At 40.3% G+C, this 14,642-nt stretch overlaps 2 protein-coding genes across 4 annotated transcripts; one reads left to right on the top strand and one right to left on the bottom strand.

Moving 5' to 3' along the window:
• Positions 1-48: 48 nt before the first annotated feature.
• grhprb (glyoxylate reductase/hydroxypyruvate reductase b) lies at positions 49-2,457 on the bottom strand. Its single transcript, XM_026360162.1, has 9 exons — positions 2,203-2,457; positions 1,717-1,850; positions 1,542-1,614; positions 1,289-1,405; positions 1,115-1,203; positions 920-1,024; positions 610-745; positions 387-517; positions 49-303 (listed from the first exon to the last, which is right to left on the bottom strand). Exons 1-9 carry the CDS (start codon positions 2,373-2,375, stop codon positions 182-184), a joined length of 1,080 nt encoding a protein of 359 aa, XP_026215947.1. The 5' UTR covers positions 2,376-2,457; the 3' UTR covers positions 49-181.
• A 1,070-nt stretch (positions 2,458-3,527) lies between these two features.
• On the top strand, positions 3,528-14,446 carry uba6 (ubiquitin like modifier activating enzyme 6). 3 transcript variants are annotated; one of them, XM_026360153.1, is made up of 32 exons: positions 3,528-3,557; positions 4,124-4,165; positions 4,342-4,436; positions 4,557-4,585; positions 4,684-4,778; positions 4,928-5,039; positions 5,572-5,652; positions 5,801-5,923; positions 6,112-6,235; positions 6,404-6,507; positions 6,601-6,663; positions 6,856-6,932; positions 7,079-7,145; positions 7,296-7,439; positions 7,575-7,721; positions 7,814-7,894; positions 7,989-8,066; positions 8,199-8,380; positions 9,557-9,662; positions 9,797-9,886; positions 9,993-10,073; positions 10,226-10,354; positions 10,444-10,495; positions 10,699-10,762; positions 10,858-10,927; positions 11,008-11,079; positions 11,159-11,282; positions 11,443-11,636; positions 11,920-12,047; positions 12,276-12,363; positions 12,506-12,600; positions 12,703-12,844. In XM_026360153.1, the coding sequence occupies exons 2-32, from the start codon at positions 4,125-4,127 to the stop codon at positions 12,842-12,844; spliced, it is 3,078 nt and encodes a 1,025-aa protein (XP_026215938.1). In that variant the 5' UTR covers positions 3,528-3,557; position 4,124. The 3 variants fall into 3 exon arrangements, with proteins under 3 accessions (XP_026215938.1, XP_026215939.1, XP_026215940.1); XM_026360154.1 differs by lacking the exon at positions 3,528-3,557 and adding an exon at positions 3,632-3,860; XM_026360155.1 differs by lacking the exon at positions 3,528-3,557 and having other exon boundaries at positions 4,125-4,165; positions 12,703-14,446.
• The last annotated feature ends 196 nt before the right edge of the window (positions 14,447-14,642 follow it).

Genomic DNA, 14,642 nt, shown 5'->3' with positions numbered 1-14,642 from the left:
ACCGAATAAAAAAACACAGAAATTTGTTGTTGTCGACATTTTTTGGAACATCGCAGTGATGATACAAGAATCAGAGTCAAGATTCAAAAGAAAAAGTGCAGTAAAAAACTAAAATAACACTTAATAATTAGATTGTCTTGAGCTAATGGTTCGGTGTTCTCAAAGTGGAACTGGATTCTTCTCACAGCTTGAGCTCCTTGATCATCGGCTCGCCCCGCAGACCAAGCAGCAGGTTGTTAGCTGCCAGTGCAGACATGGCATTGCGTGTAGTATAGGAGGCACTCGCGATATGGGGTAGAATCACTGTGGGAAAAAAAATATGCAGTGAGAATCTACCACGGTGATGGTTAGAAAATCTAAAACCATTTGTAGTCTGACACACTCACCACAGTTTTTAAGGGTAAAAAGTGGGTGGCTGGTGGGAAGGGGCTCAGGAACAGTCACGTCTAATCCAGCTGCTGCAATCTGTCCAGTGGACAGAGCCTCATACAGGTCTTCCTGGTTCACCACCCCACCTCTAACAAGGTAGAGGGTCACAAACACTCTACTGTAGTTCTCAGTGGAAATGCATCGACCATCATTTGTTTTTAAGATCATCTCAAGTGCTACCTGCTTGTGTTGATAAAGATGGAGGTTTTTTTCATCTTGGAGAAGAGGTCCTTGTTGCAGATCTCCTTCGTTTCTGGTGTCAAAGCACAACACAATGCCAGGAAATCGGACTGCTTTGCCAGCTGGTCCAAAGACACTAGATCAAGGCAAAAGGATATCATGTGACATAAAAGGTTTTAGTTTCATCACACTCAGGTTAGTTCAGTCCTCAACAACATCGGATTAATTCGGGCTGTAAAAGGTCAAATGAGATTGAATGGCATTTGCTTTTGCTCTTCTTTTGAAAAATGACTATACTTCTGATTTTTACCATATTCTGCATTGATGGTACTGGCCAGCTCAGGCCTGGGCGCCACATCTGTGTAGATGAACTTCTTCACTTTGAATGGTGCCAGACGTTCAGCGATGGCCACACCTCCGTGCACAAACACACATTGTGAGAGTTATCAGACTGACAGATTTGCAATCAGCTGTTGTGTGTAGTGTTTTAATAATTTATGCTCACCAATCCTCCCTAAGCCAAGAATACCCACTGTGCTGTTGGCCAGCTCGTATCCACACAGCCAGAGGGTTCTCCATGTGCCCCAGCCGCCACTGCCACATGGAGAGTGGCAGAGATATTTAGCTGTGTTTGCAGTAGCTGTATACTTGGATAAGTGTGTGTGTGTATGGTAATTACGTCTTGGCTTCGTGTGTAGCCTCTATGAGCCTTCTGGAGGTTGTGAGCAGCAGAGCTACTGTCAGTTCAGCCACAGCATCTGTCAGAACATCGGGGGTATAACCAACATGGATCCCTCTGAGGGGAAACACACCCAAACATTACATGCAGTATTATACCCTGAGACAACAGTACCTTCTTTGATTTTACTTGACATATTGGGCAGACAAACCAGTATGTCTTGTGTGTCATATAAATACAAAGATAGGACCACCTTTTCTTTAGCTCCTCCAAAGAGAGATGGTCAAAACCCACTGACATAGTACTGACAACCTTCAGGCTGGGACCTTCAGGAGTAAATCACACACACACATAAAGCGCAGGCATAAATATGAGACCCTGTGCACTGCATGGAGCCTATTGATCTGACTCAAAGCTCATCCTCAGACCTGCAGCTTCCAGCAATTCTGCATCAATCTTCTCGGTAAGGACGCAGAGCAGGCCATCGACGCCTTTGACCTTCTCAAGCAGCTCTTTCCTCGGCACAGGGACATCATCTGAGTCCCACAGCTCAAACTGCACCCTTAGACAAAATGAAACAGTTTCTTTTTGTTGTTGTTCTTTTATCTGCAAAACCAAAAGGCCACTCTTAGCCACTCTAAAGCTGTATATTGCGATTTATGTCTTAGTGTTAATAGTTAGATAGGTGCAGTAAGACATTTGTTCATCTCTGTTGTGGCAAAATGCCCTTTAGGCCACCGGTGTTATCAGTGATCAGTGTAAGGGCAAACATTAGCAGTCCTGTTTACTTGAAGTAAATGATGAACTTCACAGAGCTTCAAACAGCTACAGCAGGTACATAATTGACCATAAAAAAAGAAGAAGAATATGAAAATGATTCATTTTGAAAGACTGAACAGCAAACCATGACTCACTGTCCAGATTCGCGGAGGATCTTCAGACCCTCAGGTGGAATCTGTCGGGTGACATATACTCGAGGCAAGGTTGACATCTCTCTCTGCGCGCTGCTTGTTAGACCCGCAGTGATGTTCAGTGGAGTAACAGCGATCCTCTGGAGCCGACGCAGGGCCACACGACTGCACCACATTGCCAGGAGAGAGTAAATCTGTGAGCAGAGGTTTGAGAGATGAAAGTGATACTTTGGAGTTCAGCGTCTGTTGTGTTCATGTGCATGATTTTGGCTCTAGTTCAAGGGGGGGGGGAGGTTCCTGTGTTTGTCCGACTGACCAGTATGATTAAAGGGAGTGTGTCTCCAAAGTCTGAAGTTGAAGGATACTGTCCCAGACAAACTAAACACACACACACACACACACAGTTATGTCTCTATCCCTAGCCCATTTATCCTAACACTAACCCTGAAACCTAATATCCCCCAAAATACTCTTTTGAGTTATTAGGGACTGGCTAAAGTATCGTCATAATACATTGCACATATAAATGATGCAAATGTATTTAAAGGAGCAGAGGACTTGTGTTTTCCTTACATCATTACCCAGAACGGTAGAATAGTCAATGACATGTAAATGTTTCACTCACTGCTGTTGACCTTTGTTTCTTCAAACAGTGGAGGCCCCCAACACTGTTTCGTATTTTCTGGTCTGTCTCTCAGGACTGGTTTGGAAATCAGTTTTTTTATTTTAGATAAAGGACTGTAATACATTTATTTTTTCTAATTGACTTAAAACAAATATTTATTTGATTAATTAATTAAAATTAAATGAATATTATGATTTCATGGTAGTAAACTTATTTTTTCTCATTAACTTACAGTGAATATACTGATTATTTTTCTATTAAATTAACTAAGTGATCAGGCGATCGTTCTCTGTCTGTTCATTGCTTCATTGGTGTCACTTTAAGATCCATTTTCATCTCTTTATAGACATTTTGCATCACTTTTAGGATATTCTATCTTTTTGTGGTTTATTTTTTATGTTTTGTTTCTGGATTATTTGCAGGTGAAAATGTTTTTGGTGAAATATGAGCTTAAATAAAGCATGGTAGGGCTTTATATAGGAGACAATTGTTAAAATCGTGAGTTTTATTATATTCTGTAAATCATTATTTTATTAATGATTATTTAGTAATTTATCATTTAAATCCAGATGTATTTAATACAACATTTCCAAAATAAATTGTTTATTTCTTGAAAAGTCCTGTGAAACTATTGGTTGACCTTGGTCATGTGACCGTGGTAACCCGGAACTACTCCGAGTTTTTAACCAGTCACAGCCATTCATTCGACACAGTTCGTCGCTCTTACTGACAGGTAGCGACGTAGGATTGCTTGCATTTTTCTTTAGCAGTATTAACAGCGTAATTTTCACTTCGCTTGGTAGAATGATAATACCTAAAATAGCTGTCTACTTTTGGGAGCTATATGTAGCCTAATGTATGTGTCATTACTTTTAACGAGTTCATGACAAGTGTCCTCGCCACCGGCACCAGGCAGCAGTAGCACTTCACGCTAATGCTAACTAGCCGTAGCAGCTAAGCTTTCTTCAGCAGGTTCACAAATCAAACAACATTATTATGATAGATAACTTGCTACTTTAATCTTTGAGAATAAAAGGTAATCGATTTATTAGTGTAAGACAGGCTTTTAACCTTATAGTGTTGGTCGTTGTCATATCACCAACACTGACAACTAGAGTTAGCTGGCATTAACAGTTAGTTAGCCACTTAGCTAACCTACATCAGGGCGTTGGTTTAGAGCATTACCGCAGACATTCAGAACATTGTAAAGCTCTCACAATCACTGTCTGTATTTGTACATGTAAAACAGCCATAATAGTTCTCTCTGACACATTTGAATCTCCCCTTTTCCCCTCCCAGCATGGCTGCAGACTCGATGGAGATTGACGATTCTCTTTACAGGCAAGTCTATATTGAATATAACTTAATTCACAATGACACACGCCAGTCAAGACTGCAAATAGCATTGCTGTGTTTTACGTTACAGTCGGTACAATTATTGTAGTGTATGCTTCACACTGTCCCCTTGATCTCTAGCACATTTTCTCACACTTTCTTTTCTTCACTCCCTCCTCCAGCCGCCAGCGATATGTGCTGGGAGACAGTGCAATGCACCAGATGGCTCAATCCTCAGTCTTTCTCAGTGGAATGGGAGGACTGGGCATAGAGATAGGTAATCTAACACCCATAGTCTTGCACCACAACACTGTAAAATAATCATTGTCATAGTATCTATATGATCTGCTTTGTCGGTTGTGATTTGATGGTTAACAATTTGACCTCTTTGACACAGCAAAGAACATTGTCCTGGCTGGTGTGAAGGTAAGTACTCTCACTAAATACTATGATTGTTCAACACCATGATCGTAAATAATGTTTCAATCAGGAGTGTTGTGTGCTCTGTGTGTGTGTGTGCGCAGGCAGTCACACTTCATGACACAAAGCAATGTGAGACCTTGGATTTGGGCTCAAACTTCTTTATCCGCAAAGAGGATGTCTTGAGCCAGAGGAAGAGGTAATATACATCACAGAACGTGACTGCTGCTCTTAACCTCTGACTTTAATCACACTCTGAAATATATTTGCAAATGCACTTTGTAAGTTCGATACAGGGAGGCTCCCTGTTACTTTATCGGTATCTTACCCATTGTCATCCATCCCCAGGGTGGAGGCAGTGTGTCCTCGAGTTGCAGAGTTGAACCCTTATGTTCATGTTGACATGTCTTCCTCTGCTCTGGATGATAACACTGATCTCAGTTTTCTTAGAAAGTATCAGGTAAGGCATTTGACTTGGAAATCTAGGTTGTGGGAATATTGACTATGTTGCTCACTGTCTCTCAGTGAAATGGTTTTGCTTAATTTCTTCTAGACTGTGTATTCTGTAGTTTTTTACTGAGAAAGGAGAGAATGTGTTCAGCTTGGTTTTATAGGAGACTTGACAGTTTGTAATAGATTCAAAATGCCTTGCTTTAAAACCAAACTATGAAACAAAAAGCTTCTCAAACTACTCCTGACTTATAGCAGGTAATCCAAAAACAACATATGTTCCCAATTGTCATGTTTTAATCAAAACGTGGGTAACCAGGCTGACTCTGCTTCTCCCTCATATGGTGGCAATGCTACAGTTAAAGGTCAGTTTTAAAGGCTAACTTGCAAACCGTCTGTTAGGATTCAACAAAACATTCTGAGATTATGTATCCTGACTCTAACTGGCCTATGATTGCCTGTTTATGTGTTCTATGTAATAGCAGAAAAATGGCTTCAGGTGCAGGCAAAGTTTAGTGTCTGTGATTTGCTCTCCCCTGCAGTGTGTGATTCTGACAGAAACCAGATTGCGTTTACAGAAGAGGGTGAATGAGTTCTGCCACTCACAACAACCCCCCATAAGAGTAAGTCTAAGTTACTGTGCTGGTTGTTCATTACAGAGCATTAGTTAAATCACTTCTTGCACACATGGAACACAAAGTCATATTATATTATTAACCAAATCCTTTCTCTGTGTATTAACCTAACATTGCTCTCCTTTATCATTGCCAGTTCATCGGCTGTGACGCTTATGGCATCTGTGTGCGGGTGTTTTGTGATTTTGGAGAGGAATTTGAAGTGTCTGATCCCACAGGAGAAGAGCCCAAGGAGATTTTCATCCAAAGTATCACTCAGGTAGTCTTCTAATTCTCATAACCTGTGACCATTACTAATAATGACCTATATTTCTATGCATATGAAAAGGTTGGGCTGAGTTGCCCATTTTTTTGCTTCAAAAATATAGTATTAAGATATGACCCCACAAACACTATGTGTCTGCTTAAAATATTTCATGAATATTATTTTGAATCTTGACATTTTAGGACAATCCAGGGTTGGTAACATGCATGGACAACCAGCCCCATGGCCTACAAACAGGCCAGAGTGTTGTCTTCAGAGAGGTCTATGGCATGGTCGAGCTCAACAGCACTGTACGACAAGTATCAGGTACTTTGATTTTGTCTCTCACTTTTGTCATGTTTTGAGCAAATCTGGAGAAATTATGCTCTATAAGGTGGCATAATGTACAATAGTGTAATAATGTATGATATGTTTTCTTTTTTGTGTGTGTTTGTGTCTGCATGGGTGGGTTTGTATGATTGTGTATGGCTTTAGTCCTTTCCCCTCACAGCTTTTCAATAGGAGATACATCCAAACTACAACCATATGCACATGGAGGATACTTTGTCCTTGTGAAAACCCCTAAGACATACAGATTTGTAAGTATTCTAGTTGTAATATCATCCAGAACAAACATTTCCAAATAAACAAATTCTTCATCACTCATGTGATCTTGTATTTATGAATTGTAGGAGACAATAGAGAGACAGATGTGTGATCCTCAGGTCCTGACGCCAGACTTCAGTAAACCAGAGGTGAGTGTGTAAAGCTGTTCCTGGAGACTGAATCACTAATTGTTAATGAGGTGATCAGCCAGGTAACTTTGTATACAACAATAAGTATATAATTAAAAGTGATACAGATTCCAGCTTATTTGTCATTTTTGTGGAAGTCTCTGATTACAAAAAGCAGTGTCCTTACAAACCTTTTTTTAATTTACCCATTAGGCTCCACTACAGATCCATGCAGCTATGTTGGCACTGGACACCTTCCAGGAGCAACACAGTAGACTTCCCAACATTGGGTAACCTAAATATTTCTCTCTGCTCTGCTTTCTGTACTCAAACAGTACCCAATGGTATCGTTTGTCCTGTCCTGTGCTTTTCAGTGTCTGAAGTTGTTGACATGCATCATGTTAAGTTATAAGCAGTGTTACTTTGATACCGTCAGGTGTTTACAGGATGCTGAGGTTTTACTGAAGCTAACTGAGGAAGTAAATGCAACTCTTAGGAACAAGGTGAGTTTTTTTTTTTTTTCTTCTTTTCTTCATGGCTTTTTTTCTTTTGAACCCGCAAAGATACTTTCACATCCTGTGTCACGGATGATTGCATTCACAAACACGCTAACATCTCTTTCATTTTCTTTTTCTCTTCCTTACTACTTGGAGGCTCCTCTGAATGCCGAGTTGGTATGCTGCCTGTCAAAAACAGCGAGGGGAACTCTTCCTCCATTAACAGCAGCTGTAGGAGGTCTAGCTAGCCAGGAAGCTCTTAAGGCCATCACAGGAAAATTTGCACCACTGCAGCAATGGGTAGGTTATAACACTTTAACTGTGAAAAAGCAAATTAGTAGTTTAGTAGCTCCGTCATTTCTTTTCCTTTGCAACACCGGAATGGAAACTATTAATGCCATTAGTTTTTACTCCGTATTGTTGTGTTGTGTTTAGTTTTACCTTGATGCCATTGAAGTCGTCAGGCCACTTCAGTCTCTTTCTGTGGAGGAGTTTGTCCCTAGGGGAGATCGGTATGATGGATTACGAGCTTGCATCGGTCAATCAATGTGTCTCGAACTGCATAAGCTTAGGGTCTTTATGGTAAGGCTTTCTCACAATATTGAAGGTATATTTTACATTGAAAAATGTTAAGATTTGTGTCTAAATAAATCCATCATTGATTTCACCTTCAGGTTGGCTGTGGTGCAATTGGCTGTGAGATGTTAAAAAACTTTGCCCTCCTTGGGGTTGGATTGACTCAGAGCTCAGGAGAAGTGGGTATTCCTTATTTTTTGTTTTATGTATTTCTATATGGTTATACTCTTGTGATACATTTACTGAAACATATATACTGCTGTCAATCCTCAGGTGTGCATCACAGATCCAGACCTTATAGAGAAATCTAACCTAAACAGGCAGTTTCTCTTCAGACCGCATCATATACAGGTCAATTTTTTGCCCTTTTTCCACATTTTCCCCACTTCCATACACTGAATATTAAAAAGCTTGAATCACAATCAGTACTTCCATAAACCCACAATATACACACACTCACACCCCTTTTTCTTTCTGTTTCAGAAACCAAAGAGTACCACAGCAGCGGAAGCCACTCGCGATATCAACCCAGATCTGGAGGTGGATGCTCACCTCAACAAAGTGTGTCCAGCTACTGAGAACATCTATAGTGACACCTTCTACTCCCGCCTAAACCTAGTGGTCACTGCACTGGACAATGTGGAGGCACGGAGATATGTAGACAGGTTGGTGCAATTATTGAAGTGATACGATCAATATCTGAGCATTTTTGCCATTACACTCGAAAGCGAGCTCTGGTGCATCCTGTTTCCACTGATTATCCTTGCAATGCTTATTTGGAGTCCACCTGTGGGCAATTCAGTTCACACCTGTCTATATAAGGTCCCACAGTTAACAGTGCATGTCAGAACACAAACTAAGCCATGAAGTCCAGGTAATTGTCTGTAAACCTCAGAGACAGGATTGTATGGAGGCACAGATTTGGGTAAAGGTACAGAAAAAATAGTATTGTGGCATTAAAGGTCCCAATGAGCACAGTGGACTCCATCATCCGTAAATGGATGAAGTTTGAAACCACCAGGTCACCTAGAGTGGACTGCCCGGCTAAACTGAACGATCGAGAGAGAAGGGTCTTAGTAAGGGAGGTGACCAAGGACCTGAGAGAGCTCCAGCATTTCTTTGTGGAAAAAAGAAAACTTTCCTGAAGAGTAACCATCTCTGTAGCACTCCATCAATCAGGCCTGTATGGTAGAGTGGCCAAACGGAAATCACTCCTCAGTAAAAGGCCATGAGAAACACGATTCTCTGGTCTGATGAAACGGACCTGAATGCCAAGCATCATGTCTGGATGAAACCAGGCACCGCTCAGCACCTGGCCAATACCATCACTACAGTGAAGCATGGTGGTGGCAGCATCATGCTCTGGGGAAGACTTTCAGCGACAGGAACTGGGAGACTAGTCAGAATCCAGGGAAAGATTAATGCAGCAATGGACAGAGACGTCCTTGATGAAAACATGTTCCAGAGCGCTCTGGACCTCAGGCCGGGACATTTCAACTTTCAACAGGACAACAAACCTAAGCACAAACCCAGGATAACAAAGGAGTGGCTACGGCACAACCCTGTGAATGTCCTGAGTGAGTGGTCCAGCCAGAATTTTTAGGAAAATAAGGCTACAACATGACAAAATGTGTAAAAAAAAAAAAAAAAAAAAAAAAAAAAAAGTGAAGCGCTGTAAATACTTTCTGGATGCACTGTAATTCAATTTTCGCTGACTGGACACACTCTTCTTGATATGTTGAGAGAGAGCATGCTCATGACAAGAAGATTAATATTTTAGTAAATATTTTCTAATTTGGCCCAGTATTCATATTGTGTCCCTGTATGGATTTAATTTTCAGCCGATGTGTATCCAATCAGAGACCTCTCCTCGACTCTGGCACCATGGGAACTAAAGGACACACAGAAATCATTGTGCCAAACTTAACAGAGTCCTACAATAGCCATGTGAGTATGTGTGAGACCTTGTGGGTAAACCATATTTTTCTGTTCCCTCATTTCTTCTTGTTGCTTTACTTTATAGGCACAGACTTTACTCTAAGTGCAGTGCTTCTACATACATCTTTTCATTTGCTTTCCAGAGAGATCCCCCAGAGGAGGAAATCCCGTTCTGCACTCTCAAGTCTTTCCCTTCCGTTATAGAGCACACCATCCAGTGGGCCAGGGACAAGGTCTGAGATGACAGAATTCCTCTTCCATGTTGAATTAGTTGTTTACTATACAGACTATTTGTTTCTGTGGTTGTCATTTTTACTTTTATTTTTTGGATGTGTCTAGTTCGAGAATGCGTTTGTCCACAAGCCCTCGATGTACAATTCATTCTGGCAGACCCACTCCTCTGCTGAAGTGGTGCTGCAGGTAAGACTTTATATGTTACACATGCTTTTCTGATTTACTGATCATTGTCTTTGCATAAATATAATATATATTATATAATATAATAAATAGACTGATAATGTCATATTAATTAAAACATAGTATTGAAAGATTGTCTCTTTATGTGTTTTCAGAGGCTGCAGACAGGGGAAAGTCTTGAGGGTTCATTTCAGGTCATTAAGCTACTAAGCAGAAGGCCTAGCCAGTGGGAGCAATGCATTGGTCTTGCTCGTCTGAAATTTGAAAAATATTTTAAGAGAAAGGTAAAAAGTCCATACATGACAATTTACAGTGTTGGTGCAAGCCCAGCAACATGACATTCATTGTTTACTGATGTTATATTTTTATCTAGGCCCTACAACTGTTGCACTCTTTCCCTCTGGACACAAGGTTAAAAGATGGAAGTAAGTTTTTTATTTTATTTTATTTATACCTCTAACGTTACCCAGTTATTTCACAGTAATTTAATAGGCTACGTTATAAATGTATTGTTGTCTTTTAGACTTTTTATTTATTTATTATTTATTATATAGTTATTTATTTTTTATTTTTACACATTAACAACTGTACCCAAAAGCAGTAGTGGTGAAAACTTTCTCCTTTTTAGGTTTGTTTTGGCAGTCTCCAAAAAGACCTCCAGCACCTATTGATTTTGACTTGAAAGACTCTTTGTGAGTACAGTATTTTCTTACATTACAGTACAAGACTTTATTGAACTGTGTGTTTCATTATCTAAACTTGCCAAACCCTCCTCTATTCCCATCAGGCACTTCACTTTTATTGTCAGCACTGCACGGCTCTTTGCAGGGATTTATAACATTCCTTACACAGAAAAGGTAGGTCACACATAATCGTGTATTGTCTCAGAAAACCCACGTATATACTCACTCACTCACTACACGTTTCTTTCTATCAGGATCTGTCTGAAGAAGCGGTGACCAGGATTCTCTCAGATGTCCCTATCCCTAAGTACAGGCCCTCAGAGAAAGTACGTTTCTACATTGATCTGATTTTATTGCTTTCTAAAACCCAGAGTCTTGTTAATTGTTTTGGATCTGTTCTTGTAGTGTATTGAGACAGATGATGCAGCAAAGAAGCCAGATAAAATGAAAATACCTCTAACCAGTGAAGAGGAGAGGGAGGCCATCACACAGCTGGAGCAGGCCATTGCTACTGACGGCGTCACACCAGGTACACAAACGATTTCAATAAATATGCAACAGCACTGCTACAGTTCAAAGCTGCATCTGTTGTGGTCGTTAACTATGAAATGAATATTGTTTACCGAAAAAAAATAAAAAAGATTGCGAGATAAACAGAAAATGTCTGTGCTTTCACATACTCTCTGTAGAGAGCTTACAGATGAGTCCACTACAGTTTGAAAAAGACGACGACAGCAACGGCCACGTGGACTTCGTTACGTCAGCATCTGCTCTCAGAGCGAGGATGTACTCCATTGAGCCAGCTGACAGACTCAAGACCAAGCGCATCGCTGGCAAGATCATCCCTGCTATTGCCACAGCAACAGCTGCTGTTGCTGGACTGGTGAGAGGAGTCAATCATAGCATCCCCTCACTGTTTATGCTTTTGCTTATCTTGCAAATACATTTAAACTGTCTTAAGAAATTTATTTATAGATTTATAGATTTAATATTAACAGATATTAACGTTTGAAATATGCTGTATATATTGGTGGTTTCCCTTGATGCCAGTCTTTTTATACAGTATTAATTTAAGCTTTAATTTAAGATCAGTATGGTATCAGCTGACAATGACTATATCTAATGTAAATATCACTAAGTATGTGTTGTTGTTTGCATGTACTTAGGTGGCTCTTGAGTTGATCAAGGTAACTGGAGGCTATAGGTTTGAAGCTTTCAAAAATTGCTTCTTTAACTTGGCCATTCCTGTGGTCGTGCTCACTGAGCCCGCCCCAGTTAAACGGACACTCATCAGGTAGGACTTATGTGCAGTTTTGTCTTTTTTATTCATTTTTGGCGGAATAGCTTTGCTGTTTTTACTTACAAACTGAACTCTGTGTTAGACTGCTTACCACAGGTTATTCTATTGCAGCATCACATCACATCACAATGTGAAAGTTTCAGTTGCTAGCTGCAGGATTGTAGCATGCTCCATCATTATTACAGTGCAAAGTAGTGACCGCTCTATGGCACCTTTTTCCAGGGACAATATCAACTTCTCCATCTGGGACTTTTGGACTATATTTGGCCATGAGGACTTCACTCTCTCTGACTTCATGAATACAGTGAGGGTACGAAACTTTCCTCAGACTTGGTTGGTGTATCACCAATTCACATACAGTTCCCACATCATTGTGTTGAGTTTCTTCGAACCTCTAAGTGGTGCATCTTTTTTTTTCTTAACATTTTTGTGACTGTATTATTTTACCTTAGGAAAAGTATGGAATTGAACCCACTATGGTCGTCCATGGTGTAAAGATGCTCTATGTACCTGTGATGCCTGGACACTCAAAGAGACTCAAACTGACGTTAGTGCCTTACACTCCTTTTCACTAAAGTTCTTACATTTGGGACCATGTTATTATTATTTCTTTACTAAACTAACTTTGTCTGTTTCTGCCTCACTGCAGGATGCAGAAGCTGATCAAGCCATCAGTGGGCCGCCGCTATGTCGATCTCACCGTGTCATTTCCTCCAGAAGCAGATGGAGACGAGGACCTCCCCGGTCCTCCTGTCAGGTACTACTTCAGCCGTGAAGGAGAGACGCCCTGACACCTTCCTAGATGTCATCCTCAAACCTCTTGTGTCCTTACTTCACCTTTCATGTAAATTATTGTGCCCCAGTAACCTGGGCCAAGGCCAAGAGCTTTCCCACAGGATGTTATGACAAGAGTAAAGTTCCTGGCCTGTGCACACGCCCCCTGTACTACACGGAGCAAGAAAAAGCCAGTGGAACATTGAGCTGCATGAGTAGCACTGTACCAGTGTACATACATATTTTCTCTTTTATACTCTGGTGAAATACACAGCTATGCCTGTGTCAATGCCTTAATTGATGAATAACCTTTCTTCTGTTTGTGGCAGTGAGTCTGACTAAAAACTGTGTTCACAAAAACCTGCTCACAGCCCCATTAGTCTAATTTCTGTTCAAATCTGCTAGGCGCTAAAGTGGATTTGTAGTCTTTAGGCATCACATCTTCTTTTTCCACTCCGATTGGCTTTGAAAATATTGCTAAACCACAGAATCTACCAGTTGTTTACCTCCCCTTTTTTTAAACAACATGTCAAGCCAGTAAATGTTGTACAGTTTAAATGTAAAACAGGTTAGTGTACATCAGAGATGCCACCAAAGATGCAGATTATCATTGTCTTCAGACTATTCATTTCCTTCATGTTCACTTTTATATCACAGGGGTATGGCTGTTACCTAAACATTAAACAACAACAACACACACTGCTGTGTCGTGACCCTTGCAGCAACAATTTTATCACCTTGTGTCCCGGTCAAATGACGTCACAGCTGACGTGTGTTGCACTTAATATGGGTAAAACCACCTTTTAGTTGTAGCTGCTAGTCTTACCTGTCTTGTTAAATTCCTAGGTAATGACTGCACTGACATCCATTAACACTTCAGGCTAAACAATGTTCTTGATCATATTGAGTAATGGCATGTGTTCAGTGGCTGTTTCACTCACTGGTGTGAAACAACTGTTCCAACATCTGGGATCACACTCCTGTTTTAAAAATGTCTTTTAAAAGAAACCTTTGTTCATGATTTTTGTTGCATTTGTTTATCGGTCCTGTGTCCATGACGTGTATTTATTTACTTGTTACTCATTTTTGTCACTTTTTCGTGTCAATCTGAGCCTGTGTTGATGAGCTCTGTTGAGTCATGGTACACTGGTTAATTGTTAATCAACGCTGAACAAAAGTCATCCTAAAAGTGTAGAGATGCGGGTGTAAATCAACCTTCTTTTTAGTTCCATTAGAAAATAATATTTGAAATGGCCTGCATTGGCATATATTGGCAATAATGTCAATGTATTTTTGTTTGGGATCTTTTAAAATCAACATTTTATTGAGGTCCACCTGAAGACAAAATCCACTAACAGGTTATCGTCTGTGTTCAAAACAATTTTGACTAACGTCACGCAAAAATGCTTCCTCAGTCACCTTTTTTTTTTCCTCTGACCATAAACCAGAGATGGTGACTTTGGCTTTGCACAGAAAAATGTCAAATCATTTTAGTGCAGTGAATTTCAGTGTGAAACAAAACGGTGTTAATGAGTGACAATGATAACAATGTATGTTCTTGTGACAGACAACTCATCCAATGATCCAATAAAATGTGAGATTTCAGGATGTCCTCAAGACTACAGCTGCTCAGAGTCTTTGTTTGAAAAACACATCACACTAGAGCAGAAAAAGAAATGAAGAAATATCAAAACACTCCAGTTCCACCTTTTTATATGAATGAATTTATGTCAATGTAACCGCAATGCTGTGTATTTGGGGTTTGGACTCTTGCTTGCTATAGGGAGGATGTTCGAAACTGACAAAAACAGTAGA

This window comes from Anabas testudineus, chromosome 1 (genome assembly GCF_900324465.2).
Source record: "Anabas testudineus chromosome 1, fAnaTes1.2, whole genome shotgun sequence".
Taxonomy (NCBI): Eukaryota; Metazoa; Chordata; class Actinopteri; order Anabantiformes; family Anabantidae; genus Anabas; species Anabas testudineus.
This window is presented reverse-complemented; position numbering and strand designations above follow the sequence as displayed.